The 27,222-nt window shown below is 52.8% G+C and overlaps 11 protein-coding genes across 11 annotated transcripts; 5 read left to right on the plus strand and 6 right to left on the minus strand.

Moving 5' to 3' along the window:
• Positions 1-699: 699 nt before the first annotated feature.
• BO66DRAFT_321324 (cytoskeletal protein-binding protein SLA1) lies at positions 700-4,566 on the minus strand (the record flags this gene model as incomplete). Its single annotated transcript, XM_025643716.1, has 5 exons — positions 700-725; positions 790-2,646; positions 2,700-2,736; positions 2,799-4,154; positions 4,369-4,566. The coding sequence occupies 5 exons, from the start codon at positions 4,564-4,566 to the stop codon at positions 700-702; spliced, it is 3,474 nt and encodes a 1,157-aa protein (XP_025504638.1).
• A 794-nt stretch (positions 4,567-5,360) lies between these two features.
• Positions 5,361-7,502, minus strand: BO66DRAFT_348168 (PRKCSH domain-containing protein). The gene is made up of 2 exons (XM_025644641.1): positions 7,137-7,502; positions 5,361-7,061 (listed from the first exon to the last, which is right to left on the minus strand). The coding sequence occupies exons 1-2, from the start codon at positions 7,251-7,253 to the stop codon at positions 5,547-5,549; spliced, it is 1,632 nt and encodes a 543-aa protein (XP_025504639.1). The 5' UTR covers positions 7,254-7,502; the 3' UTR covers positions 5,361-5,546.
• A 387-nt stretch (positions 7,503-7,889) lies between these two features.
• Positions 7,890-9,309, plus strand: BO66DRAFT_391267 (pirin family protein). Its single transcript, XM_025647213.1, has one exon. The coding sequence runs from the start codon at positions 8,314-8,316 to the stop codon at positions 9,220-9,222; it is 909 nt and encodes a 302-aa protein (XP_025504640.1). The 5' UTR covers positions 7,890-8,313; the 3' UTR covers positions 9,223-9,309.
• Positions 9,310-9,343: 34 nt separating this feature from the next.
• Positions 9,344-12,310, minus strand: pmt4 (dolichyl-phosphate-mannose-protein mannosyltransferase). The gene is made up of 4 exons (XM_025647214.1): positions 12,215-12,310; positions 11,842-12,135; positions 10,127-11,771; positions 9,344-10,076 (listed from the first exon to the last, which is right to left on the minus strand). The coding sequence occupies exons 2-4, from the start codon at positions 12,070-12,072 to the stop codon at positions 9,622-9,624; spliced, it is 2,331 nt and encodes a 776-aa protein (XP_025504641.1). The 5' UTR covers positions 12,073-12,135; positions 12,215-12,310; the 3' UTR covers positions 9,344-9,621.
• A 215-nt stretch (positions 12,311-12,525) lies between these two features.
• BO66DRAFT_391269 (uncharacterized protein) lies at positions 12,526-14,096 on the minus strand. The gene has a single exon (XM_025647215.1). It carries the CDS (start codon positions 13,834-13,836, stop codon positions 12,691-12,693), a length of 1,146 nt encoding a protein of 381 aa, XP_025504642.1. The 5' UTR covers positions 13,837-14,096; the 3' UTR covers positions 12,526-12,690.
• A 1,325-nt stretch (positions 14,097-15,421) lies between these two features.
• Positions 15,422-17,776, plus strand: BO66DRAFT_391270 (putative MFS transporter). Its single transcript, XM_025647216.1, has 6 exons — positions 15,422-15,503; positions 15,585-16,566; positions 16,629-16,838; positions 16,951-17,315; positions 17,387-17,483; positions 17,540-17,776. Exons 2-6 carry the CDS (start codon positions 15,784-15,786, stop codon positions 17,561-17,563), a joined length of 1,479 nt encoding a protein of 492 aa, XP_025504643.1. The 5' UTR covers positions 15,422-15,503; positions 15,585-15,783; the 3' UTR covers positions 17,564-17,776.
• On the minus strand, positions 17,708-19,058 carry BO66DRAFT_437777 (uncharacterized protein; the record flags this gene model as incomplete). The annotated part of the gene is made up of 6 exons (XM_025651015.1): positions 17,708-18,036; positions 18,102-18,154; positions 18,229-18,614; positions 18,677-18,753; positions 18,807-18,843; positions 18,894-19,058. The coding sequence occupies 6 exons, from the start codon at positions 19,056-19,058 to the stop codon at positions 17,708-17,710; spliced, it is 1,047 nt and encodes a 348-aa protein (XP_025504644.1).
• Positions 19,059-20,365: 1,307 nt separating this feature from the next.
• On the plus strand, positions 20,366-20,830 carry BO66DRAFT_321391 (uncharacterized protein; the record flags this gene model as incomplete). Its single annotated transcript, XM_025643719.1, has 1 exon — positions 20,366-20,830. A coding segment is annotated over one exon (465 nt), but the record flags the coding sequence as incomplete, so codon positions are not given.
• Positions 20,831-22,098: 1,268 nt separating this feature from the next.
• Positions 22,099-23,356, plus strand: BO66DRAFT_410844 (putative short-chain dehydrogenase; the record flags this gene model as incomplete). The annotated part of the gene is made up of 4 exons (XM_025649264.1): positions 22,099-22,665; positions 22,781-22,967; positions 23,086-23,202; positions 23,256-23,356. 4 exons carry the CDS (start codon positions 22,099-22,101, stop codon positions 23,354-23,356), a joined length of 972 nt encoding a protein of 323 aa, XP_025504646.1.
• A 374-nt stretch (positions 23,357-23,730) lies between these two features.
• BO66DRAFT_470844 (putative dynein intermediate chain) lies at positions 23,731-26,306 on the minus strand (the record flags this gene model as incomplete). Its single annotated transcript, XM_025652819.1, has 4 exons — positions 23,731-24,855; positions 24,908-25,699; positions 25,776-25,930; positions 26,273-26,306. The coding sequence occupies 4 exons, from the start codon at positions 26,304-26,306 to the stop codon at positions 23,731-23,733; spliced, it is 2,106 nt and encodes a 701-aa protein (XP_025504647.1).
• Positions 26,307-26,418: 112 nt separating this feature from the next.
• On the plus strand, positions 26,419-26,943 carry BO66DRAFT_321446 (ATP synthase subunit e; the record flags this gene model as incomplete). The annotated part of the gene is made up of 3 exons (XM_025643722.1): positions 26,419-26,439; positions 26,565-26,751; positions 26,873-26,943. 3 exons carry the CDS (start codon positions 26,419-26,421, stop codon positions 26,941-26,943), a joined length of 279 nt encoding a protein of 92 aa, XP_025504648.1.
• Positions 26,944-27,222: the final 279 nt, after the last annotated feature.

The following is a 27,222-nucleotide window of genomic DNA, read 5'->3' on the forward strand; positions in this document are numbered from 1 at the left end:
AATATTCCATATTCTGTCGGACCACAACCTATATGTACCGTACATGAATGGCAAAGATGGTAGCGTGGCAAGGGAGAAACCAGATTAGGGTGCCCATAGGGGGTAGCCACGAACCAGACTTTCGCAGAAGGCAGCAAACCACATTGGCGAAGACAATATCAAGTCAAAGGAAAAGGAAACTGAGATAAGGAACGCAACACCTCCAATCGGACAAGCAGAGACACAGACCATAAGACAGGGCCAAATAGCACGATCATGAAAACAGGTGAGAGAAGAGTAAAGGAAACCAGAATCATATATAGAGAAAGGCGGCTGGTTGGTCGAGCGTTCAGTCTCTATCTCTTGAGCGGGCAACTACTGTTCACACATTAAACAGAATTGTCCTCTAAAAGACGACTGACTGACATCGAGCGTCCAAAATTACATATAGAGTCCGGCACCGGGGTACGAGACGAAAATTCTAAGAAAGCGGCCTGAGGGAGGCGAGAGTCAAAACATCGCTTCTGAACTCATTGCATATATCTGACGGACCAAGCCACGTCCCATACGCGTAGTAGCGGTGGGAGTCGCAGAAAAGAGGGAATTAGATAAAAGCGGCATCGTCTATGCGCGATGTGCATGCCATTCCCGCCAGCAAGAAAGAGCAGCGTGGTTGTATAGGAATGCCGCCAAGAGGTAAAGTGTATGTACATATCCGGATCAGAACCCGAACGGATTGGTAGGTGCTAAGAAGTAGTGTACTGGTCAGAAATCTGCAGATATGGGGTCATTGTTGAAGGCTGAACTTACTAGCTTGCGCAAGGTTGGCTCGGAGGCCTGTCGGCTGTGGGGCCAGCTTCTTGGGGGCGTCATGCTTCACACCGAATCGGATGGGAGGGGCGGGGCCAGTCTTCTGGGGCTGCAGTGGTGTAGCAGTCGGCTGGTGAGGGATAGGTGGCAATGGCGGAGCTGGTCCACTGTATGGCATACTGCTGAAACCGTTCATGCCAGTGGGTTGAGGCTGCAAAGGCGGCGGCAGGACCGAATTGATGCCTGTCTGCATTGGCTGCTGCGGCTGTGGCTGGAAACCTCCAAACCCGGTCGGTTGCGGTGCCAAGCCAGGATAGCCAGTCTGCTGCTGCTGCTGAATTCCAAATTGCGATTGCGGCTGGAACCCGGTTGGCTGCGGCATCAGCCCGTTCTGGAGTTGAGCTTGCGGCATGAATCCGGTCGGTTGAGGCTGTTGCAGGGATGGCTGGAACCGTTGTTGATTCAGCTCGGCCAAGCTTTGACCTGGCGGGGCAATCTGCGGGCCCGATTGAGGAACCCCAGTCAGCTGAGGCTGCAGTGTAGGGGGCCCAAATGAGCTCGGCTGCTGAGGGAAATTTTGAGGGGCTGAGAGAGGTCGTTGAGGCGGGGGTGGGAGCAACGAATTGCCTCCCAGTGGGGTTTGTGGCGCTTGCGGACGCTGTCTTGCAGCCGACTGGAACCCGGTTACCTGAGGATTGAAGGCTTGAGCGGCCTGTGGCTGTCCGAGCTGTGCGAAGAAACTAGGTGAAGCACCCGTCGCCTGCGGCTGTAGTTGGTGTGCAGGCACAGCAGTGGGCTGAGGTTGGATGGTAGGCTGAGGCTGAATCGTATGCTGAGGTTGAATGGTGGGTTGAGGTTGAATGGCCGGTGGCGCTGCGGGCGGCGACTGAGGCGCAGGCGCGGGGGTGGGTTGAAGGGGAGCCTGAAGCAGGGAGAGCTCTGCCATTGCACCTGTAAGCGGTTGTGCAGCCGGAGGTTGGCTCGTAGCCGGTGTAGACGCAGCCGGACGGGGGCTTGACGTAGTCGCCGGCGCAGCGGGAGCAGCAGTGGTGGGAGCCTGCTTGGGTTGCTTGACTTCCCAGGCATCGTCGTCGAAGCCCTTTTGCACTGGTGGTTCCGGCGCAGTTGCAGAGGCAGGCGGAGTGTCACTGCGCTCTGCAGGCTTCGAGCCATCCTTCTGCTCGAAGGCCTTCGGGTCAACCACATCGCTTGCTGGCGTATTAGGTGCAGGTCTGCCTTTCCGAGTGTTATTGCGCAGCATCCCCCCAGGACCAGAGAAAAGGCCGCCAGCCCCTTCCTCGTCGATGACTTCCTCGCCTCCGAAGCTGACGTTACGCAGTTTAGACTTGGCACCTGTCCGGCCAAACATGTTGTCCAAGTAGCGCATTACCCGCAGGATATCGCCCTCCTTCAATCCAAGGGTGCGCAGGACTTCGGGGGTGATGTCCGGAAGGATTCCCTCATCCATGGAGTCCTTGATGAAGTTTTGTGAATACCGTTCACATTGATGAGGGCCAACACCGGCCTTCAGGAAAAAGTCGAACCAATCGTAGTCGGACTGCTGGAAAGAAGCACCATTCTGCTTGCCGTCAGACGAGCTTCGAGTCTTTTCGGGCTCGATGCGCTGAGAACGGCGCTTAATGTCAGACAATGGCTTGTCTTCGTCCAGAGAGGCTCCAGTCAGCTTTTCGACGTATTCCAGGTCTTCTACCGACATCTTCATGATGGGCACGGCAATCTTGATCCCATTCTGCTTGTGCAAGTGAATTTTACCGTCCATCAACCCGATGAACTGGGCCTCAACGGTGAAAGTCTTCGTGCGGTCGGTCCATTGTCTAACCTTCGTAGGATCGGGTTCTGTGCAACTTAGTCAATTGTAGACACATTGGTACGGACAAGTCAAGACTTACTCGATTTGTGGCTAGATTTGCTGTCCCGTTTCTGGCGCTAGAGCAATATTAGCATCTCTTCGTTCTTTAGAATGGTGCCATGGCGTGCACGAAACATACCTCCGGACTTCGCATATCCGCCGCCATCGAGTCGGTTTTCGACTTCCGGGACGCCTCCTTTGTGAGACGTGCTTCTTCCATGCGGTTCTTCTCCACTGTGGACAAGCCTGGTTCAGCACCCCCCGGTGGCGGGCTGGTGACGGTACCTGTAATCTCGATGTAACTACTCGGAACCACACCCTCCTTGCCGTTCTTGAGACGGCGCACCATCCACCACTCTTCCGACTTGCTGTCATCGAGAACAATGACATCGTCGCCCACTGCCACCGTCACCTCGTCATCGCCCTGCGCCATGAAGTCATACAGAATCTGGCCCTTCTTCTGACCTCCGCTGGTGCCGGCGGCAATGACCTCCCGGAGTCCTTCGGCGCGGTATGCACCCGAAATCTCTCCGAGGGCGGAAACAATCTCACGAGCTGTATCTTTCGCTCCAGCATGGAAATCAATACTCTTGCTGGGGCGAATAAGATCCACGAAGACGTGCTTGCCCTCGATAGAGTAGTGGGTCAGCTTGTCCGCCGTCCACTCCTGCACTGCACCATCTTCCTCTGGCGAGATGAAGATAGTTCCCGTTGCAACATTAATACCCAAAGTCGTGGGCATCTTCTTTCGCTTGCCCATGACCTCGACCATCTCGTTGATAGTATAAATGTGGTAACCCGACGGGGAACGCGGAGTGGGATGACCCACTCTGTTGTACGGAGGAGATTCCTTCACGTGGCCCTCGCTATCATTGCTTCGGAGCGATACATGTCGGGGCTGAACGGGCTCGCGGGGCGACTCTACGCGCACAGGCGATGAGATGAATTCTGATGGCGGACGCTGCGGAAGAGCCGGAGGCGGCGGCGAGGGTTCCCTGCGATAGTCCTCCTCGGGTTCATATGTCGGACGCGCCGGCTGAGGTGGCGGAGGCACAGTGCGGGGTGGTTCAGACTCGACGGGGGAGGCGTGTTGCTGGTGGATGATATTGGCAATGGCAGCAGCAGCAGGGTTCTGCACGGTGTCGATTGGCGAAGGGGCGCGAGCCTCGTTCACCGCATCCGCGGTCACGACCGGTCGCTGCGGAAGCGTGGGAGGCGCAGGTTCGGGTTCAGGTTCAGGTTCATATTCCGGTTCCGGTTCATATTCATCCGGTACATGCGATGGGGCCGAAGGGGCAGCAGCGTGGCCTGTATCTTCCACGATCTCGATATAGTTTGCGGGGGCGAAGCCAAAATCTCCATTGACACCCACTAGCGTCCAGTCGGGATCGGAGGTGTCATACACAATCAAGTCAGCATCTTCGGAGAAAGAGACCTCTTCGTCTGTCTGGCGGGTGTAGTCGTAGAGTGCCTTGGCTGTGTGCGTAGGTTGAGCCTGTGAGTCGGGAATGAGAGCGTCAGCCATCGATACGGTTTATACCGGACAGTGTGTTGTCGCGCCTTCCACCGCACCCGCTCTACCCCTGAAGGCGAGAACACCCGGATAACGGGAATCGTTCGCATAGCCGATGAGAGAACACCCAAGTAGGTCGGGTCGGGATTGGCGGAATCATCGGCATGGACTATCGAGCCAGGGAATGAGAGCTTACCTCCTCGACGTAGTTGTTCGGAACGAGACCTTCGGGCTCATCCTCATCGTCGCGATCGGCCTTCTTCTTGGCCTTCCACCAACTGTCCTCCTCACTTTTTTCTAGAATACAGAGCAGATCGCCTTCGCGAAGCTCTAATTCTCCTGCCCCTTGGGGTTCATAGTCGTAAATCACCGTGTAGACGCCGAGGAAACCCATGGTGGGTTGTCGTCAAGGTTGAAAGGTTGAATGGAGCCGGGGAGGGGGCTGGGGAGGGGGGGAAATGGGGGTGTGCTGCGGCCGCAGCGGGCAGCGTCAGGTGGGAAGTAAGATAAAGAAGTGAAAGGTGGAAGAGGGAGAAAAGGTTAAGAGAGAGGAAGGAGGAGAAAGGTGAAGGAAGAATTAGAGGGGTCAGATTTGTGGTGGTAGTGGTGGTAGTGGTGGTGACTGTGGAGGTCAAGTTAACGGAGGGTGCATTCGGACAGTTGGTGGTGGTGAACAGGTACGTAACTGGTCCGAGTGGAGGGATCCAGGCTAGCCTTGGCACTAAATTAGTTGTTGCGACTCGGGATACTCACGTAGTTACTCACTCCGTACATGCACTTCTCCATCATTGATGGCCTGAGGCCCAAGGCCCAAACAGGAACCGGTCACGTTTTCGTTCCCACGTTTGACAACCTTAAAAGACGTCAGGAGTAAAGGTGAGGGAATCCCAATGGGAGAAAAAAACCAAAGAATCAGTACATTGCATATAAAATGCACATCACCACTGAATATGCCCCTCCAGAGGGAAATAACCGTGCCATATCAGCGCTACAAGCCCAATGATGCCATCGTCGTCAACCCCTGACTGCCGCCCAGCCTGTTTGGGCATTCGTCTGGAAGAATTCTTTCCATGACGTCTCCACATTTTATTAACTACCTTTACAATTGGGCTCCTTTCAGGCTTGCCTCGGCTCAAGATAATTGTACGCCTTCGTTACATCGTATCGAAGCTTCGTTGCCATGCAGATAAATTTATCCTTCGTTCGGTGCTATCAACTATGCAAGAGGCTATGGATATAGGGCTAGAACTGTACAACCAGCATTAGTTACCACGTAGGTGCTGCTGGGAGGCGAAAAAAAAACATAACGAACAAGAAAACAATGATCAGAAAAGGTCTGTTGAGCAGACGGGAACCACAAAATGTGATGGACAATCACAACTCGTCTTTGAATACCTCCTCGCTCCCCGTTTCGGAGGCATCTGACTCCGACGATGGTCGTTTCTCTGGCTCGTCCGACTTTTCGGACGGTTCTTCTGCAGCACCCTCTGCGGTTGCTGCCTTCGAGTCTGCACCCTCATTGCCTGGCTTGTCTAGCTTATACTGATCATCGCTGGGGCCAAACGAGGTCACGTGTACCGAGGGCCCTTGATCATCTTCCACCTGCGCCTGTTCGGGCTCCTCCAGAAGCACATTTAAGTGACGCTCGCCGTTGACTGTGATCAATTCTAGCTTCCAGTCCTTGCCTTCCGCCATCTCGTCCACGCCTTTTTTCAGATCCTCCAACTTGTCTGGGTCAATGTCGTACTTCAGCAGCTCTTCGCGAGTCCTTTGGTACACTTGTCCATTCTCACGCTTGGCCACGATATCCACCTTTTCTTCGCCCGCCGACGCAACTCGCCCTTTCTCAATCTTCTTGCCTTCTGAACCGACTAATCTCTGCGCCCCAACTTCGATGTCACCCACAACTGGGAAGGGCTCCTGCGTCAGGCCGGCATCCTCGGCGTGCTCCTGGGCGATGAGGGCCTCCCGTAACGCTTTCCAGTCGGATACCTGATCCGGCGTGAGGATCTGCCGGCACTCAATCTCGTGAATCTCATCCTGTTGGGGTGGAAGGAACACGGCATCGTTGCACAGCCGGGGCGTGTAGATGATCATCAAGTATGAGCAGGTAGCTGTTTCCTTGATCCAGCCGATACGGTCTGTCGACTGGGGATGACAGTGAAACTGGACCTCAATCTTGCGACGTCGTCCCGTCAGATCACATCGCGTGCCACCATCCAGGCGCTGGACGAGGTAGCGGGATCCGCCTTTAGTTTGGAGTTCCGCAACATCAGTGGTACTAGCAGTCGCCTTCTTGTGCGTAGATTCTCCCGTATGTGCGAAGTCATCCTCTTCCTCGGCACCATCCCCACCACCCAGTGGGAATCGGCCCAAAACAAATGACTGCGTCGTGGGATCCTCCATGGGTGGGTAATTGGGCACCCCGCTGCCCGACGGGAGAGCGTGAAATTGCTTGACCTTCTCCTTGTAGCAGAACGAGTAGGACCACCAGCCGGAGATATAGTACATGCACTTTCCTTCCATCTCGCGCAGTAGCTCCAGACCACGGTCCGTGGCCCGCGCCAGCTCCTTTTGCTCGTCAGCTTCGGCTGTGTCGTTCCCCGTCCCATTGACCCGCTCGTCAAGCTGCACCTGCGGTATTTGGCAAAGGTATCGCTGGTCCCCGAGAATCATCTCTTCTAGGGTATAATCTCCAGTGTCGAGGCTATCGGGAGATTCATCTTGTTGGTCGAAGTCATGGTTGTTCAATCCGAGATAGACCTGCGAGCGTTTCTGCCCCGAGATTCCTTCTTGTGAGTTCTCGAAGGAGGAAAGACTGCTGTGGCCTTCAAGAAGCTTCCGAGCCTGGGGTTCTAGGATGTATTCGTCGGGGAAAAGGACCTGGAACTATAATGTGAATATGGACAATTAGTAGGCAGGTTCGGGAGTTCGGGGCCGAGGAAGGAGCGTCAGGAAGCGCACCTGAGGGAAGGCTAGGAGGTCATCATGGACACTGAACGACTTTTTGCTAGCCCCTACAGTTGAGCTGGCACCTGCCAGAACCAGTAGGGAAGTGAGGATGCGACTCTGGCGGGCCATCTTGGGTTCGATGGAGCTCTATAGAAATGACTTTTGGTAGGTTGGCCCGAGTCTCGGAGCGTCGCATGCGACGATCTGGCCTGATCGGGGATGATGGAGATTGAGGCTTCGGATTGCGGCGATGGGGTGAAAAGCAACAGGCAAATAAGTTCAATCACATAGTACAGTTCATCAGCGTTGACTATTGGCAGGAAGCCGACACTGATGATCGTAGCGCTGCTATCAGCATTCAATGCCATAGCATCATCGCTTGTGCCAGTTGGAAGATGGAGCCCCGAAGGCGGGCGACGGGGGGTCTTATCTTATCAGCACGTGCCTACTCAAGGATACAGCATTCGGTACGGCTACGCTACAGTAACAGATGAGATTGTAGCTACCAATAGTTATTTATTGTGTGTCTAAGTATAAAGACCGATTAGGATGAAAAGGTGAATGAATTATTGCATATTCCGACTCTTCAAGTACGCCTCAATTCCTTACTCACCCATCACTCATCACAGGATAGTTAGTTAACTAAACCAGCCCCTGAGTAAAGCCTGAGTCATCCGCCAAGCGCCGACATCCGTTGCTGACGGCAATCTTTGTAATTCGGGGCAAGTCCATGTTTTGCTGCTTGTCAATGCTTTGAGATCCCATCTCCAGCCAATCCTCGTATCGGTGGATCAGTCCAGCGACTCCAGCCAATTTCCTTTTCCTATTGTTCTTACCCCCCCGTGCGCAGGACCGCATGGGGCGTTGCTTACTCGACCGATTATAAGAATTGACTAACAGAATATTTGTTAGGTCAAACAGCTTTTTTGCGTTCCAGGAAGATTCTATACTGTTCGCAACTGTACCGACCAAACCCGTATATAAAGCCCATTGCACTATCCCCCACATGAGATTCTTACTTTCTTTTTGCATCGGCATCATTGCTATACTATACACTGCTACTTACCACTACCACTTCAATTTTCGGGACTTGCTACCTTCTACTATACTGAGTGACCACTCCACCACCACCAACACTACCACCACCACCACCACAACCCCAACCCTAATAATCCCACCCACCTCCAAAATGACCGTCCCGCGCAGCATCCGCCAAGTCTTCCTGGCGATCGAGCAAGCCGAGGGCGCGGGCGCGCGGGTGCGGCGCTCGATCGGCACGGCGAAGCTGCGGCACCTGAGCCCGTTCCTGATGCTGGACCACTTCACGATCGGGAAAGGGGCGGGGTTCCCGGACCACCCGCACCGGGGCCAGGAGACGATCACCTACCTGCTGTCGGGCGGGGTGGACCACGAGGACTTCGCGGGGAACCGGGGCACGATCGGACCGGGCGACCTGCAGTTCATGACGGCGGGCAAGGGCATCATGCACGCGGAGATGCCGCACGAGAACCCAGACGGCTCGCCCAACGTCGGCATGCAGCTGTGGGTCGACCTCCCCAAGGACCTCAAGTACTGCGAGCCGCGCTACCGCGACCTGCGCAGCGCCGAGATCCCCCTCGCCACCACGGACGCCGGCCGCGTCACCGTCAAGGTCATCTCGGGCCAGTCGCATGGCGTCGACTCCGTGCGTGACCTCGCCTACACCCCCGTCTGGTTGCTGGACATCGCCATCCAGCCCGGCGGCCGCGTGCGCCAGGCGCTGCCGCTCGGCTGGAACGCCTTCGCCTACACGCTCAAGGGCGCCACCGTCTTCGGGTCTGGAGATCAGACCCGCAACGTCAAGGAGTTTCACAATGTCGTGTTCGAGCAGCAGGGCGAGTTCGTCGAGGCCTCCGTGCCGGACAATGCCGACGAGGAGGGCCGCTTCTTGCTCGTCGCCGGCCAGCCCCTCGATCAGAAGGTCGTTCAGTACGGTCCCTTCGTCGTCACGAGTGAGGAGGAGGTCTACCAGGCCATGATGGATTTCCGGACCGCGTCGAATGGGTTCGAGAAGTCGCGCGGCTGGGAGAGTGAGATTGGGAAGAGAATGGCTTTTTAGAGAACTGGTCTCCATTTGATGTATTGTACTTGATAGCAACTTGGCGTTGGGGGTGTTTCGGTAGCATTAGGGTTTGATCTAACTGAGCTTCTTTCTATGGATTTATGCTTTTGGTTTCATGGCAATGTAGTATCACAACGTAATATTTCAAGTATAGATTTCGATACAGAGGAGTGACTGAGTTAAATCAAGAATATAGATGGGAAAGGCGGGTTGCAGGACACGGGCACAAGGGATATCCTGTCTGCTCATCGTCAGGCGCGCTATACGAATCCTGGCCATTCAAAACGCCTCGGTACACCTCCATACATCTCATCACACATGACTGCCTACTCTGAGCATGCAGTCTCCATTCTGTTGCTCGGTGCCGTGCCAACTGCAGGCGCGTCATCAACTATTCTATTTGGCAAAGTGCAAGTCATATGCCAGCCACTTGCGAGCCAAGATACCCGGCACATCCAGACCAGGGGTACCGTAAGTCAGTGGGGCGTAGAACACGAAGCCGTAGATGGTGGCGGCCAGAATCACCAGAGTGGCAACCCAGCCCGCAATCAGAGACTTCTGTCCGAGACGCTCCGAAGCCGTCACAAAGTGGGTGATCCGAGCGGTTGCCTTAGACTTGCCGGTCGAGTCATCCTCCAGAGGGACAGACTTCACAACTGAGATGGGCTCCAAGTTGAAGATGAACTCGATCAGAGCACCGGCAACGAGGGCGGAGGCAAGGTGAGCAGGGAGATAGTGGTGCAAGAAACGCTGACGACCCATCAGCCAGAAAGGGAAATAATGAGCCGCCCAGCAGAGAAACAGGAAGCCAGTGCTGTTATACAAGCGCGAACGCGCACCCACGCCCCAGACTGCGAACTGTTAGTACCCAGCATGTAAATGATAAGGCAAGATGACTCACTCTCTTCCACGGCATCGACACCACGTCGAAGAGACAGTTGGTCGGCACCGATGACACCCGCGAAGACGGCCAAGAGACTGCTCGCAATCCACCAGCCGATTGGGTTACCCAAAAAGTAGATTTGCTCCCGGGTATCGTTCTTGGTCCAGAAACTGACACCACGGAGAAGGAAGGGCCACTGGAAAGGTTCGCTGGCGTAGGGATGGCTGGAAGTCAGAGCGTTGTTGTGATGGAACATGGCGCGCTGCAGCTCGAGATACTTGCGGAAGAAAGACAGATGTTTGACCTGGCGCTCTTCCTTCACGAGACGTGGACTACCCTCTTCCAGAGACTCAATAGAGTCGATGAACCAGAGGTTGCTAGTCTGAAGGATGTTCTTGTTGCCATTAATTTCGGCCTGTTTGAAAGCCCACTCCGGCAGAGGCGTCGTGTGCGTCCACATGGCCACCCGAGTGGGCACATGAACCAGCTTGAAGTGACTCGAAAGAGTTCGGAACTCCTGCTGGGGCTTCGCATTCTCGATCTTGATCTCGAAAAGTGTGTCGTTGTGGCGCTCGCCGTTGGCGAGTTCTTGCGAGACGGTGGTGAACTCCTGATTGGTCGGATAGTAAGGCGACGCCACATCGTGGGTGAGCAACACTGTGTCTGTGCCCAAATGACGGAGCTGAACGACATCGCCATTCCGTACAGGATGTCCGGTGGTGTCAGTTACGTCGAAAGGAACCGTGGGAATGATCTGCCAGTGGTTATTGGTGTCGTTGTAAGGGTAACCAGTAACCTGCTGGCCCTGGCTGGAAATACGTCCATCATCGTAGCGAAGCGGGTATGTCTCCAGGTGGCTGTGCAAGAAAACCTTGGTATCCTTGTGTCTGATAGTGATGCTGTCATAGTATTGAATGCCGATGGAGTCCGCAGTCAGTGCATTGTCGCTGAGAGTCTCCTGGAATTCCGGGGTCATGAAGTCGTCACCAGGACCGGAGCGGTTCAGAATTGTGAAGTGAACCTGGAACCAGAACAGATAGAAAAAGAACGGAACGACGACTAGTGCGAAAGCGCGAGCAGCGAAGTGCTGGCTCCAGCGGAACATGCTGAGAGAGCCACCAGGTCGGCGGATGTCCAACAAATTCCACAGGTCGACCAAGACCGCAGATCCGATGGTGACGAAAGTAAAGACACCAACGTACTTTGTGGAGATCACGCAGCTTAGAGACACACCGGTCAAGAGAAGCCACTTCCACCACTTGCGGCCGAATGGCTGATGACGCAGCTTATAGAAGCGGACATAGCACAAGACACTCAAAGCCATGGCCAAAACCAAACTGGCATCCAGGAGAATCAGGCGATCCTCTCCAATGTGTGCATTGTCAAACAAGACGAGACCTGCCGACAAGACACAGGCTGGTAGTGAATAACCGGACTCCCACATGATGAGAAACACCACGGGCACGGTCAGAGCACCAAGGGTAGCCGGCATAGCACGAAGGGCAACATAGGGGACATTGTGGTCGGTGTAGGAATCGCCGATGTTGTCGAACAAAAAGTGGCCATCATAGCCGATCAGCCATCCCACAAAAGCAAAAAGAAGCTTGCCGAATGGGGGGTGAACATCGAAGAAGTACGTGCGCTGGAGGTAATACGAGGCGAACTGGATAACGACAGGTGTTCAGTTAGAAGTGGCTCACAAACTCAATTCCCTGCAAAACATCTCGACTTACCTTTCCAAAATGCACCTCATCGAAGACAACTTCGTTGGGATACGAGATCTTGTAGAATCGGGTGATGAATGCCAGGACGGTCAGAACGGCAATGGCCAGCCAATAGCTCCATTCTGACTGGGGACGAGGCGCTTTGGTAGAAGAAAAAGGAGACGAGAAATTGTCCGCAGGCACGGGGGTACTCTCCTTCTTGCCACCTCTCTTGCGAAGAGAGGGCGAAGGGGAAGACATAATTAAAGGAAGATGGGGTAACTAGTAGGAAAGAAACGAATGAATGAGAGACGGCTCTATATACTGGATTAGAGGAGACCAAAACAACAGATCAGCACGTTGAACAAGCAGAAGGGCAAGTCATCCCAGTGGACGTACTTACAAGGGAGAAAGAGAAAGATCAAGAAGAGAGCATATTCAAATTGGCTCACAATCTCGTAATATACCAAGTCGCTTCAGCCGCAGCAGTAGAGGGGAGGGGGGCGGTTAAGTCGACTGATGGGGGCGGATTGCGTGTCTTTCCCAATGACCGCGCGGAACGGAAGAACCTGAAGCACAGATCCGAAACACTCCCTACACGTAAGCCTTATGGCGTCAGGGTGAGATCGACCGTAGGTATTTAAGGTTATTTTCATTTGCTAATTTATTGTAAACCATTAGCAAGAATAGCGAAATAAATTCAATACAGCAATATAGCCAACAAAGCACATGTACCCCTGGGATATCCAATGCATATGCGAACATGCGAACAAAAATTGCGCCCTTCATGCTTAAGCATGACCAAATGCGGTAAGTATGTATGTATGTACAATTTCAGGTCCAGATGAACAAAAAGAAGAAAATGATGGGCGGAGTAGATCATGCATCATCGTCTGATACATCGAGCAGCTCCAATTCAGTCTTGACAAGAGTCTGGAAGTCACTGCGAGAGAGACCCGTTGCCTTTGCCAGTCGGAATAAACTCTTTATGTTGGAGCCAATATGCTGCTTTACCCCGACTTCATAGGCAGACTGGTTCTCCGCTTCCTGCTCTAGCTTGGCCACTGGACCGGAGCTGCCAGATGAAATCGATGAAGGGCGAGGATGATTCAACGACATGGCGTAGTCTCCGTTTGTCGCTAAGTGTTCGGTCGCGTGCGCAGACGAGTCGGGATTTGAGCCACTGACTTGCCGTTGCAAGAGACGAGCCAGCATGTCGCCATTGAGCGAAGATGGGCCGATTTCGGGTTGCTCTTCCTCGGGATCATGGTTATCCATGGCTGGCTGCACATCGTCATACTGTGAATAATAGTCTGCGTCAGACTGTTGCAAAGATGAAACAGCATTAGGAGCCGGTGTCTTCACCGCGGGGGTCCGTCCGGGAGTCGCATCATATTGGGCCCAGTAGTCATCGTCATCATCTTCCTCTTGTGTATCCTTGCCATTGCTCTGTGTTGCCGCTGTGGTTGCTTGACCATTATTTCCCGTTGCTGCTCCTTTATTTGCCGTCACCTGTTCTCTCTGGTGGGCGTTTGCCTCCCCAATCGAGATCGACCAGAGTCCGTCCTCCCCAACACTGCTATGCTGTGGCAAGACTTCCGCTACCCGCCACGCAGGCCCTCCGCCTTCTTCATCGTCAGGGCACCAGACGTATATGACTTTTAAGCTATACTCAGGTAGCTGAACTTGCGACTGTAGAGTCTCCTCGTCCAGTCTCTTGTACCGCACGGGAATGTCGTCTGGGAGGTCAATCTCTCCGGAAACGGGGTGGGGCTCGAAGCTAGCACCATCCACCAGAGATTGCAGACGCTCAGCCGATGCAGAATCCCAGCAGAGCAGCCGAAGCCATGAGTCGGTGGGTGAGGCGGAGACGGTAGTGAAGATCTTCACGCGCTGGCGAATAATCGGAGACAGAAGTGGTAGCAGCGCAGGAGGGGGTTGCGACGAGACAAAAGCCGTGGGTAGACAGGCGAGCAATGGCGGAAGGAGCATGCGAGGTTCAAGAGAAGGGATTAGCTCGACCATGATGATCGGTTCTGGGGGGGTTAGAGGGAAGATTGCGAAATGAGTGATATGTAGTCAAGGACTGAGCTGCGAGCTACGGCGGTGTACTGCGTAAAATCGCAATTGGGTTGAAGGGCGCGGGGGCGGGAAAGAGATGATATCTGTACCTAACCGACAAGGGGCACTAAAAGGAAGAGAGGAAGGGAAGAGGAAGAGGAAGAGGAGGTTATGGAAGAAGAGCCATGATTATGAGGGCGAAGAGAACAGAAGAAGTGAGGAGGGTGGGTGGGTGGGGGGAGCCAAGTGACGGTCGATCAGACTGACCGAAGTCGCGAACAGATAGATACGATCCCAGAGTCAGAAGGATAGGAATCGAAAGGTACAGTACGTACGGAGGGAGTACAGTTAGAACTTAGTACTCAGTCTCAGTACAGTGGTTTTCAACTAACCCGCTTAACTCCCTTTCGTCCGGTGCGGTAACGTGGGTCCCCGCCGCAATCAGCGCGGGGAAAGCAGCAGTAGATGGAGCTCCGGCGAGCCATTGAGGAGCGGAGAAATGGAAACATTGAGATCCAGAGTCGGTTCTCGGAGTTAGATTTGACGGCTAATTACTCCGTTAATTCATCATTCATAATGCTGTGCGATAAGAGTGGGTGGGGATTCAGTAGGAGTGGTAAACGACTCCCAAGTACTCAGTAGATGAAAGGCAATACATTCATTCCCTGAAGTTGAGAGCGAGCTAGACTGACGCTCCTTCAAGTAATAGGTAGTTATTCATGGGTATTTGATCATGTGCCAGATTTCTTACTTTGAATAAGCTTATTCATCATTGTTGCTTCAGAAAGGCCCCCCCCCCCCCTCCCCTGTCGCAGATTCGGACCAGGGCCGAAATCAATAGTTACATACTTGCTTCAATGTGTGCGTGTTCCCTTCGACAACGCCTTTGGTCATCAGGAGTCACCCGCTAGGCAGGGCCTCGTCCACCTCCTTCGGAGTCCCTCCGAAGGACTTGATTTCTAGTCTGTAGGTAGACTCCAGAGGGGGCACGCAATTTCGGAACGCCACGCACTTCTAGGAACGGGCTGCTTTTACTACCAGAACTTTTACACCCTAAACGGATATGAAACTCTTAAAAAAAAAAAAAGGTCGTACGGTATGGAGTAAGTATAAGTTTCTTAACAGTAATATACTATGAAATATGTTGATCTTCAGAGGACTTCAGTATATAGACAAGTCTTGTCAAGTACCTTTACAAGCAAGTATATAAGGAAGTCTGTCAACAAGACGTTTTTATCGCGCATCTCTTGGAGGAAATACTGTACATACAGTACACAAGTGAAGTAGGGCTCTCTAAAGCACTTCTTCACGCCAGTAAAGTAGTTAAGATATATTACTTGTAAGCACCTTTCCTAAGGACTCTATAGTAAAAAGAAATAAAATTTCATTCAATGAGTGATCTAGAGAAATCAGCAGCCGTTCCGGAAATACATACATAAATAACACTCTATGAGTAGAAGTGCGTGGCGATCCGGAAGAGCGTGGCCCTCTCTATTCCGCCATCCAGTTTCAAAGCCTCAACAATTCAATCGACAGTATAAGCCTAGGTGATTTTTCCTCTGCACAGGACGATCGCACGAGAAGCGTAGCTGGATCAGTGTGATTCCCGGGGTCTCGCCCTGAATTCATGAGTAAGCCAAGCAGGGATCCCATGAGCTAAGGATTAGGACCTGGGCGGGCAGTGATTGATTGCTAATATATGCAAGAATTAGGAATTGGACGAGCTATCGAAAATCTTCAGCAATAGATAAGCGGGTTCATCGCCACCGTATTCCATTAGTTTCCTCCAGTGCCTCCCCGCTTTTTGAACAATGTCGCCGCACTCAATTGTCCGTCATCCATTGCAATTGCTCTCGGAATTCAGCTTACCACTTCTTATCGCTGCGTGCTCGGCTAGGCGCCATTTGAATTATGGCCTCGAAAAGCGCCGATGGCGCTGTGATCGAAAGGCACGCTGACACGGTGTCACCGCTCGATGAGAAGTCGACCCCGCAAAACGCATTCTACTTGACCGAGCAGGACCCTGAAGAGTTGAAACTGCTGGAGAAGCAAGTTCGATGGAAGACAGACTTACGTCTGTGTAGCATTGCCGGCATTCTGTGCAGTCTCAACCTACTCGACTCGGGCATTCTCTCGTCGGCATCGGTGACTAGTATGCCCAGCGACTTGGATCTGCATGGAAACCGCTACTCAGCCTCGATTTTTATATTCACGGTTGCGAGCATTGTCTGCCAATTGCCGTCCACTCTCGCAGTTCGCTGGGTCGGTCCCCGAGTCTGGTTCGCCGCGATTACCTTCATATTCGGCCTGATCACGTTATGTACCGCCTTTATTCATACTTGGCGACAAATGATTGCGCTGCGAGTGTTGCTCGGAATGGCCATGTCAGGGATCTATCCAGGCTTGACTTATCTCATCAGCACTTGGTACCCACGCCGAGAACAGCAGGTCCGGTTCGCGGTTCTCCAGTCGGGTGAGGTGATCGGGCTCGCGACAGGGTATATCGTGAATTATGGTCTGAACCTGCTGGATGGGAAATCAGGCATGCAAGGCTGGCGCTGGATGTACCTTGTTCAGGGCTTGATCACTAGCGTCATTGGGATTCTCACATATTGGTGGATGGTCGACTTCCCGGAGAACGCTCACCGTAGCTTTCACTTCCTGAGCGAAGCAGAGGCACGTGTGGCTGCACAGGTGAGAAGCAACAGCAACAACAGCAGCAACAGCAACAACAATAACTGACACAGTCGCAACAGCGGATTCGAGCTGACCGTGATGACATAATGCCTGATGTTTTCTCGTGGAGCAAGGCTTTGGCCCCTTTCGCCGATTTGAAGCTGTATGGCTTTGCCTGCATGTACTTCTTATTGAATCTTGTTTCAACGGCGCTGAACTACTTTCTGCCTATCATTCTCGAATCAGGCATGGGCTTTTCGAGCAATGATTCTATCCTTCTCTCCACACCGGTACGTTAGTTTGTTCCTTTATTTCGGAGTTGGTCAGATAGGGGTTTCCTACGGATCGTGCTTCCAAGGTTGTAGTTCGCGTCATCCTAACCTTGATTCTATACCTTGGTAGCCCTACTATTGGTCCGTACTTCCGGTCCTTTTCACGTCGTTTGTGGGCGATTCTTATCGCATCCGGGGTCCGCTCATCACCTTCAACGCTCTCTGCCTGATAGCGGGATTTCTTATGTTTGGTCTACCGTCCTCGACGCAGGTCACTGTTCGGTATATCGGGACTTTTCTTGCTACCGGGGCGTATGTCTCCAACTGGGCAGCTCTGAACGCATTCATGGCCAACAACGTCGTGGGTCAGTGGAATCGCGCCTCCACTGCAGCCGCCGTATCGGCGTGCAATGGTCTGGGTGGTGTAGCTGGCAGTTATATAGTGCGACAGCAGGAAGCACCACGCTATCAAACCGCCGTCTGGGTATCTATTGGGTATGTCGGGTTCAATCAATCCTTTGGTTGGAACCGAAAACACTGACAACATCTCGTTCCTGTGTTATTAGATCCCATGTCCTCATGATTGTTCTAGTGGGTGTCTTCACGCTCTCTTTCTACTCGCTGAATAGACAGCAGAAGAAAGGAAAGGCTCTTCAGAATATGGTACGTCTGCCTGGTGCGATTAATGCCAAAACTCACTAACGTTGTAAATGTTTCAGCGTGGATTCCGGTATACATATTAGCATATAGATCTCGGACCAATCGAAGTAGAGCATGGCTTTCACATTGAGCTGGTGCAAGAGCCTTCTGTAGATATGGTGCTCCGTATTCACTCATATGATGGACCTGCCCGAGTCTCATCGGCTGCCTCTTTGAAGGGGTGTATATCAAGCCTCACTCGGAATGGACTCCAATGCAAATCTATCTGAAGGCCGAGTTGAAACCCCAGGAGATAGCCTGGTTTGACTTTCCAGGGTGGACAGGCTCTGGCCGGGGCGGCGAGCACTACCCCCTTTACGGGAAGATCCGTCCTCGCTCTCAACCATGGCACGTCTGCTCGTATCACTCTCAGAAGGACGAGTTCCGACCGACTTTTTGCTGAAGAGCTTCCGGGGTAGGAACCGGATTATCAAAGGCCAAGTGGGGGGCAAGCAGGCGGCTATGATGATGAGGGCTCCTTCAAGAACAGTCCAGATCCCAAGATCGGTTGATGTCCCTACAGCAGGGTCAGTATGTAAGGTTTCATCAGGCCTCTGTGGAGGACATACATGTAGGATCAACCGTCGCTCTTTCTTCGAAGAAGTTTGTCATGCAGAATGCTGGCTACCGTTCCTCTGTTGCACGGTCAGTCAACGATGCATACACATGCCATACATATGGTGTGCGCTGAGTTGGGAAATACGCTTACAATCCTCCCAGGAGAAAAACTCCCGTCAATGCCAGCTTGTGACCACGGGTGGTATGAAGTCTCCAAACATATGGCAGTGGTAATATCAATAAGAGGACATCCGTCAAAATGTTCGGCGGCGAGACGTATCGGTAGAAGGCTTGTTGATTGAAACATGAGCCGCCTTCGACACCTGTAGTCTTGTTCCATGTGTAATCGATTGGCCAGCATTGAAAGATAGCTGCAAGCAAAACCTCGATACCGTGTCCGAGTACGAGTGCTCCAACGATATACGCGGCCACTTTGAAGTTTCGCGTGCTAAAGATGCGGACGTAAAATATCAGAATGGAAATCTTGGCTGGAGTTATGACAAAGGGGAAATCTATAATCTCATTGGCGTATAGACCCTGTGCGTCAACTGATCAGTTATCAATATCTTAGCCCCGAGACGGGACCTTCTTGTTAGTACCTTTTCGAGAGCAACCAACTTCTCTGGAGTCTCCTCCACAAAGCTCATATGATATCCTACTCCCGCTACTTTGACCACTATAGCAAGGGTCAGTCGTTGCTGATGGGTGATGAATGAGGTCGTCACATACAAACCACGTACAGAGCCGACTGTCCCAGGCTAGCAATCTGAAGGCCTATCAGCAATTAGGACACGGACTGCTGGCTAGCTGCCTTACCAAGGCGATAACAGTCAGAAAATCATCAAGCGCGTAGGCGAGTCTCTGACTGTGTCGAGTATAGAAGCGAGCAATCACCGCAACGATCTGCAGTATTGCCATAGCAATGGCTACGCCCAGCAGGGATCCCCCATTGTAGGGAACATTAGGCGACCGCTGAGACATTCTTCCACTACTATGTCGCCTTTTCACCACCTGGCCTACATCGATGAGGACAAATGATGTGTATACGGCGTCAGTTCCAGATGAAAAGAGAGGAGCAGCCCGGCAGCGGGCTGTGTGGCGTATGTCTTAAGCCATTGAACAGCAACAAAACGGCATCCATCGATGAATATCAGGTAGGAAGAGTGGTGATAGCCATAATTTCTTCAAGAAGTTGCAAGAACCATTACATAATTTCGAGATCAGACCGGCGGACTGTCGAACCATGGGTAGACTTCATCAAGAGTATGGTTTGCCGCCGTCAGTCTCCAATTCCTGTCAACCGTCAAGGTTAAAACTACTTCGGTGGTCAAGGCCGAATGCAGCACCTAATTTCTGATTACTGAGCTACTTGACTGCGACTCGGGATGGAAATCAGGTTCCCGAGCCAGTTGCAGTGGTCGGGATGAATTACCTGTCTTGGAGGCTCTCAGCCTGCCGACTCTTACTCCTTATGGCACTTTTCTCCCAACAACACCAACACCGGCAACTCCAGGCCACTGGCCGTCGCTGCGTGTCACAGAATCGACCTAGTAAACCTGACACCATGCAACCAACTGAGCCTCTCCGGTTACATCTGCTGTTGGTGGCTATCCATCCTTATTAAGTTTCATGGGATTCCGCAGTTACTGGTGATAGGCTCAATGGCATTGATTTTCTCGACGACAAGTGCTCGCTGCTTACATTACACAGGGTGGCAGGGAAGCATCATGGAAGCAATCACGGAATGGCTGGGTCCAGGCTTCGATAATACTAATCCGAGGCTGATTCACGTCATATGACGAACACTTCGAGTATGCTTTGCGAAAAGATCCTCTCTGCCTATTGTCATACTAAAGGGTTCCAAATATAGCTTCTAGAGCTGAAGCAAGAACTCTCAAGCACCTTCATAATGCTGCAAAAAATCTCTCCACATGCATACTGGGCGCTTACGGACCGGTCAAACTGTTCTACTAAACCTCAATCCGCCAGTGACTTAGCCTTTGCCTTCCTTCGGTGATGTCTCCGAGTCCATCCTCCCAGCCCTCTGATAATCGAGGCCCGCAGATTAGGGCAATCACCATCACTTTAATCGTTGTCCCATCAGTTGCCGTTGTCCTTAGATTCTGGTCGAGAGCCTTGTTGCCGAAACCTCCTCGGTCCAACACCCGCTCTGGGTTCTGGTGGGATGATTGGACTGCTCTCGCCGCTGCGGTTAGCCGCGAGTTCCCTCTCAGCACTGGCATGGACTAATCATGCTCTAGCAGTTGTTGAACGTTGCTGTTTGCGGCATCAGTCTGAGAATGATTCGGCTTGGACTAGGGAGACAGGTTGAAACAGTGTCTCCAGCAGACCTAGTCTCTTTTCTGAAGCTGTTATGGGTGGTATACTTCTTAGTACTTGGGGGGGCCTCAATAGCACGAGCGTCCGCTCTGTTTTTCTACGGAAGGGTTCTCAGCCAAGGTCCCTCTCGCTTCCGATATGCGCTCTGGATAGTGCATGGATTGAATATCGCATGGTCGATCAGTACTATCCTCGTCATCTTTCTCACGTGTTCTTCGATCGAGAAAAACTGGATGCCAGATCTGCCGGGCACCTGCATAGATACAAGGAGCTTGTGGCTAGGTTTTGGAACGCCGGATCTCATTATCGATATCCTCGTCCTCCTCTTACCCTTGCCCATGCTCTGGAAGCTGCACTTGAGGCTCATGCGGAGGCTTCTTCTAGCTGGAGTATTCACTTGCGGATACCTGTAAGTAGAGCCCGGTGAGCCAGCTTGACACTCACTTACTTGTCAGTGTGGTTGCGGTCTCCATAGGGCGTCTGATCACAATTGTCCAAGTCAGTCCGCACTTAGCGAAGAACCCGACGTGTAGGTTATTCCAACCTGTGGTATGCGAGAGACCCTGACTCACAAGTACATAGATCACGCCGTCAATCCATCGATTTGGATCGAAATAGAGATTCCTATCTCCATCATCAGCATTTGTCTTCCTGGCATCTATTTTTTGGTCTCCCATGCTTATGAAGGGGGCTTTCACTCGTTGTTTTCGAGAGCCTCGACCTGATAGCTCCTAATTCTGGCTGTTCCCTTAGCTTCGTGGCCGGGAGCTGAGAGCTATTCATGGTACTTTGCAGAGAATCTTTTAGGACTAATGATTGGATTGGGTTGGGTTGGCTCTGGGCTCGTATTAACACCGAGGGGATGCTTCGTCAGACTCGTATGTCGGCTCAGCCCAGTCCTGGAGGTAGTTCGATTGACAGCTCCTCTGACTGGCTCTAGAGCTCGATATAAGCATGGATATACCGGCGCATATTTCAAGTGCAGGGTATAGACAGATAAGCAATGGAAACAATGATCATTGATCATTTGATCATTGTCAGCCTGTCGATCCTCTCCGCCGGGCGAGCACGGGCACCTTACCATTTCGGGTCAAGCGCACGTGCCCCGGGCCCACTTCGGGATGTCATCATATGTTCAAGGTTGATTAGCGAATTCAGAAATGATAACTGTATACCTACTAGTACTACCATGCAATATAGTATTAGGCTTGTTGTTTCGGGGCAATAATACAGTTGAGTTATCATTTTCTCGGCTTACGTGAGTCTATGGTGGTGCCGTATGAAAACAAGAAGATGAAGGCATTCGACAACTCCAGCGATCAAGCTCCATGAGGTGTACGACTTTTCTATAGTCATCGCAATGGCGTATCGTGATACTCTATAGGTAGCCGGAAGAAGGCTATATGTACTATGCACTCAGAATAGACAGAGGTCAACCAAGCTTCTCAAAGGTAAGATGCAAAGAGGTACACGATGGAAAGGATGATCTGAGAGCGCTGCTGAACGTACGATACTAGCAGGAAAACCCCCGGACATAGGGAAATAACTTGTTAACGCCGTGATTACCCATTCCAACTCTCATCCATCTACATAAATGGCTTCATCTCTGGCAATCATGCACAGTCTGAGTTTCTCTGAAACCTTGCCATTTCACCCCCACCACCAAACAACAAAAGCCAACATGCCACCGCCATACACCACCCAGACCACCACCGCCGAACTCCTAAGCGACTACGCCCCCCTCATCAAAGGCAAAGTCATCCTCACAACGGGGGTCTCCCCCAACTCCCTCGGCGGCTTCTTCGTGCAGTCGCTCGCCCAAGCCCAACCTGCCTGCCTCATCCTTGCCGCCCGTAATCCCGATCAACTCGCCCAAACCGCCGCGGCGCTCCGAGCCAACACCACCACCAGCACCGGCCCCAGCCAGCCAACCACGCAGATCCGCACCCTACAGATCGACCTAGGCTCCCTCGCGAGCGTCCGCGCCGCCGCCGCCGAGGTCAACGGATGGGACGACCTCCCCGCCATCGACGTCGTGGTCAACAACGCGGGCATCATGGGCGTGCCGGACTACCGCCTCTCCGCCGAGGGCTTCGAGGCCCACTGGGCGACCAACCACCTCGGCCCGTTCCTGTTCACCAACCTGATCATGCCGAAGATCGTGGCCGCGCCGAGCCCCCGCGTGGTCGTCGTGAGCAGCGACGGTCATCGGTTGAATCCGGTGCGGTTCGACGATTGGAATTTCCATGTAAGCCGTTTACTGCTGTTTCGACTCGTCGGAGAGAGAGTTCCGCAAGCACAAGAATCCTGCTGTGAAAGAGAGAGAACAAAAAGTTCCAAGCTGACACAATTGGGAGACGCAGGAAGGGAAAAGCTATGATCGCTGGCGTGCCTACGGGCAAAGCAAAACAGCCAACATGTTGTTTGCCCGCTCGCTGGCGCAGAAGCTGGGGTTGAAGTGTAACCTGCAGGCGTTCAGTTTACATCCCGGGGTCATCTTTACCAATCTGGACAGGGATGTGGATTGGAGTGTTGGGATGAAGGAGCTTCGTATGTTGCAGGATCATTTCTTTTCTTCTCTCTCTCTCCCTCTCTCTCTTTGATCGTTCGTATCATTGAGGATGCGGGAAAACGGTTCATCTCGGCTAATGGGTTGCCTTGTGTATAGAGGCTGTGGACCGGTCACTTGGTAATCGGGAAGGTTGGAAGGACGAATTCGACGCGAAGAATCTCGAGAGGGGCGCGGCGACTCATCTCTATGCCGCATTTGATCCAAGTTTGAAGGGTAGGCCATCGATTGTCTGACCCGTGTCTGCATGATTGCTAACGAAATGGCAGCTGTCAATGGCGCGTATCTGATTGATTGCCATGTGGCTGACCCCTTGGTGGATACGGTCAAGCCATGGACCACCAGCAGCTTCGGGGCCGAGAGGCTTTGAAGACTGAGCGAGAAGCTGGTGGGCCAAGAATTTCCTTATTGAGGAAGGACTATGAACGCATTCGACCTCAGACTGATCGCATTGAGAAATGCAGTCGCTACCTATTATACACTCTAGAAAGATGCTTCTCTGTTCGCCTGCCCTAAACATGCATAGATACATCAACAACAAGCTGCCCGCGGGGTATATGAGAAAGTGAATCAAGGCGCCGCTCGAAATTTGGTACACATCGGTATGAAGAAGATCAAAAATAGGGAGGTGAAGTGCTGAGTGCAAGGGATGACCGGGTGAAAAAGCATGGCGAAGCAATCGAAGTGGCGCTGACCCATGCTTCACTAAGCATAGGGATCATCGGGACATGGAGCCAAGACACATCAGTTCATGCGGTCCTTCTGCTCCCATTGTCCAACGAGCTTCTTCATCCCTGTCCATTCATCTGCGCGCACATCTTCCGGAGTACCGCTAAGGCCTTTGCCGACTTCGAAAACCGTCACCACGCCGTCGAGACCACCGGTGGCAATGCGTCTACCCTCTCGCTCTTCCCAAGCCACCTTGTTGAGACTCCTTGTAAGAATGCCTCCGCGGCCTCTAGAAGGCGTCGTCTTCACCGCCGGGACTTCTGTGTCCGTGTAGAGATCCCAAACCTCGAGGTTGCCAGCACCATCGACAAGAGAAAAGACTCCAGGGCGGTGAGGAGACCATTTGGCATCGTACACCACATCTTCGCGATTGATCTCAAGGATCGGAGAAACGACTTGAGTCGTGGCTATGGCCGACGTAGCCGGGGCGGTCGTGGCTGGGGGCCGCACACGCCAAAGTTTCACGCTCCAATCTAAACTCGAGCTGAGCAATAGATCACCCAGATCGACCGGGCCGCGTGCCGGATGGAACGCAGTGGACATGATCGGCGCAGCATGGCCACGATACGCCAAACGATGGTCGGTACCAGCCTTAGCCCCCGCTCGGTCATAACGGTGGCACGGGTAGATTCCTCCTTCTTCGGTGCCAACAATGAAGAATGTCGGGTCGGATTGGGGGAATGACATGGTTGTGGGTGCGAGATCTTCGGTTTTAGACGGAGGAGGTGTGGACAGCTCCAGATACTCTTGAGGCTGTGAGAGCATATCAACAGTCCATCCACAGACAACACCATCCGTAGATGCTGTGAGGATGTTGTGGGCATTCTGGGTGCCGATTATTGAGATGCTGTAAACAGGGTGGGTATGTCCGGAGCCGGTCAGGGGCGTCTTCTGAACCGGCGCGCCTCCACCTGCTCGCGACGAACGGGTGTCCCACAGCAGAACCTGGCCCGAATATGATCCACCAACGATCAGGTTGGGATGAAAGGGAGAGAATTTCGCGGCCAATATGTCGGAGGTTGAATGGAAAACATACTCTGGGCGGGAGTGCAGGTGTTGGTTCCAGATTTGGACGAGGCCGTCGGGCTCATGGGGCGCAGAGGGGTTCTTGGTGTACGCGGCCAGAACGAGTTCCGGGAACTGTAGAATTCATCAGTCTTGCGATTAGTCGGCATCGACGCGTGTGACAGACCTTTGGAGAGAAGCTCAAATCGCTGATCATGCGTTTCTTGCTCCATCGTTCATCCCAGAATTGACAGACCTCTCGGATACCTCGTCTCTTCTTGCCATGCTCGTCGTCATCGTCCAGCTCGCCATCGACACCTCCAAGCTCGTAATCTGCCAGAACATCATATTCTTCATCCAATGCCCGCTCAATCACTTTTGCCGACCGTTCAACAAAGTCTAAGAAGTCGTCCGACGAGGTAACAGCTTTGAGTTCATCTTCGTCCAGTGTGCGCAGCGGATACCGCATTTTTGCCATTTCAGACCCATTTTCATTCTCGGATTTCCGTTGGGCTGTCTGCAGTTCCTCCTCAATTTCTCTGCGAAGCTTCTTCAGAATTTCGTCGTCAAGCTCACTGACTTTCTTGCCGGAGCGTTTCGTGTCACCTTCATCGTCGGAGTCGACAGATATCTCATCAGGTCCTTTTAGATCATCGGTTTGCACTGCTTTGCTGTAGGTGACAATTTCGGGTTTAGGCTCAGGGGCAGGTTGCGGTTCGGGGGCGGCGACAAAAAGCTCGGTTCCGACGGTTTGGACTGCGATTGAATGGGAAACGGTTCGCGCAGGAGGGCTGAAAGCTTCGGCGTTATCTCCGCTCAACTGGCTGGCGCTGAGGACGGAGTTTGGTCGGCTGCCTTTGCGCGAGAGGCCATCGGCACCGTGGCCGATCGAAGCTGATCCGGGGCGGTCGACAAGACGGGAAATGAAGTCGTCGAGCTCAGCTCTGCTGTCCGCACGACTCGGGACTGGCGATACGACCTAGGTAAATAATAGAGCTAAGTCTTCCAGCCCGAGTAGAAGAGAAATTTCGCAATTTGGCATAGGGGCCTCTTACCTCAGAGGCATCACCGCTATTGGCGCGAACCTGAGAGAATTCTCTCTGGCGCAATTCCCTCTGGCGCTTGAGTTCGGCGAGTTTGGCTTTCTTAGCAAGGATTTCAGCCTTGCGCTGTTGTATTGACGAAGACATAATGTGAGATGAATATGCACCTAGTAGATCAGAACGGAGGAGATCCGTTCAGACCACGTTTGGGTACAGAATAAGGTGGATTGGTTGTGTTGTTTCGTTTATTTACTTCGGGACTTTTGGGGTGAGTGTTAAGTAATTAAGAGAGGGGGGGGGGGGGAGTGGAAGTGGAACGGGGTCTCTTAACTTACCGTAGTCGCGTTCCCGACCCTCCCTCCTCTCCTCTCTCCCAGTTCCCCCCCCGTCCCGCTTCTCCCAGAATCCCAGAATGCCAAAGTCCGGGTTAACTTAGTTAGTGGTCGGATGACATAAGCGCAGCAAGACCGACGGTCCGGAAAAACTCGCGACAGGAACTTCGTCTTTACAAGCTTCAGTATCCCAGTCCGCATTGCCAGCCATTGACTGTCGATACCCTCCAAACCGGTCGCTCGGAATCCGGCTTCGATCCTTCTTCTCTCACTAATTCTGTTTGATTGCCGCTCCGGAGGCCCAGGGACTCTCTTCAATCAACATGGCTTCTCAGGGTGTCAACGTGAGTCTCCGCCAGGGCCCGTTCTGATACATACTCCAATCCCAATCCAGCCCAATCCAGCCAACCCAATACCACCCCCCTCCAGTATGGCCTTCAACTATTAACACTATTCAATTGCCTTGTAGGTTTTCCGCTACTCGGCTCTGATTACCGGTCTCGTCTACGGTTTCTACCACCAGTCCTCCCTCACCTCCGCCGCCAAGCACGCAGAGGCCGAGCGTGAATATGCCCGCCAGGAGCGCCTGATCGAGCAGGCCAAGGCCGAATGGAAGAAGAAGACGGCGCCCAAGGATTCCAAGACGAACAGCGGCGGTATGTCTCTTCTCGCTCTCCCCTAAGCTCTGAGCACAACCCGATTCATCCGCGTTCGCTCCTCCCTTGAAATGGCCAGCATGGCCCCCTCCGATGGACGCTAATTGGTGACTGTGTGCAGTGATTACGGATCCCGAGGACAGCCGGTTTGACCTTGAGGCTTTCCTGAAGCTGAAGGCCGGTGAGAACTAGATATGTTTGGAAGTATACAGCGAGAAGATGATTTGCTTTTATCTCTCCCCCGACCGGAACCTGACAAGGTATCGAGGAGAGATTGCGGGATGATCCCGGTTATGTATTATTGTTTGTTGGTCTAATTTCCCAGAGTCGTGTCATTGCGAGCGAAAGGAATGATTTTCTTTTTTCCACTATAGACATCATCCCCGCATCTGTACATACCCTGGGCTGTCGTGCATGTGTACACTACAGTTGGGCCAGAAGAGCAAGAGATTCAGTTGTATGCTTCGGTTT

Source organism: Aspergillus aculeatinus (genome assembly GCF_003184765.1).
Source record: "Aspergillus aculeatinus CBS 121060 unplaced genomic scaffold BO66scaffold_20, whole genome shotgun sequence".
NCBI lineage: Eukaryota > Fungi > Ascomycota > Eurotiomycetes > Eurotiales > Aspergillaceae > Aspergillus > Aspergillus aculeatinus.

Bases quoted from the DNA above. Each gene is read 5' to 3' on its own strand.
- BO66DRAFT_348168 (XM_025644641.1), bottom strand. From the start codon at position 7,253: ATGGCCCGCCAGAGTCGCATCCTCACTTCCCTACTGGTTCTGGCAGGT. The intron at 7,062-7,136 runs GTGCGCTTCCTG...TTCACATTATAG, and splicing joins ACCTCCTAGCCTTCCCTCAG to TTCCAGGTCCTTTTCCCCGA.
- BO66DRAFT_391267 (XM_025647213.1), top strand. From the start codon at position 8,314: ATGACCGTCCCGCGCAGCATCCGCCAAGTCTTCCTGGCGATCGAGCAA.
- pmt4 (XM_025647214.1), bottom strand. From the start codon at position 12,072: ATGTCTTCCCCTTCGCCCTCTCTTCGCAAGAGAGGTGGCAAGAAGGAG. The intron at 11,772-11,841 runs GTAAGTCGAGAT...GTCGTTATCCAG, and splicing joins ATGAGGTGCATTTTGGAAAG to TTCGCCTCGTATTACCTCCA. The intron at 10,077-10,126 runs GTGAGTCATCTT...AACAGTTCGCAG, and splicing joins TGTCGATGCCGTGGAAGAGA to TCTGGGGCGTGGGTGCGCGT.
- BO66DRAFT_391269 (XM_025647215.1), bottom strand. From the start codon at position 13,836: ATGGTCGAGCTAATCCCTTCTCTTGAACCTCGCATGCTCCTTCCGCCA.
- BO66DRAFT_391270 (XM_025647216.1), top strand. From the start codon at position 15,784: ATGGCCTCGAAAAGCGCCGATGGCGCTGTGATCGAAAGGCACGCTGAC. The intron at 16,839-16,950 runs GTACGTTAGTTT...ATACCTTGGTAG, and splicing joins CTATCCTTCTCTCCACACCG to CCCTACTATTGGTCCGTACT. The intron at 17,484-17,539 runs GTACGTCTGCCT...TAAATGTTTCAG, and splicing joins GAAAGGCTCTTCAGAATATG to CGTGGATTCCGGTATACATA.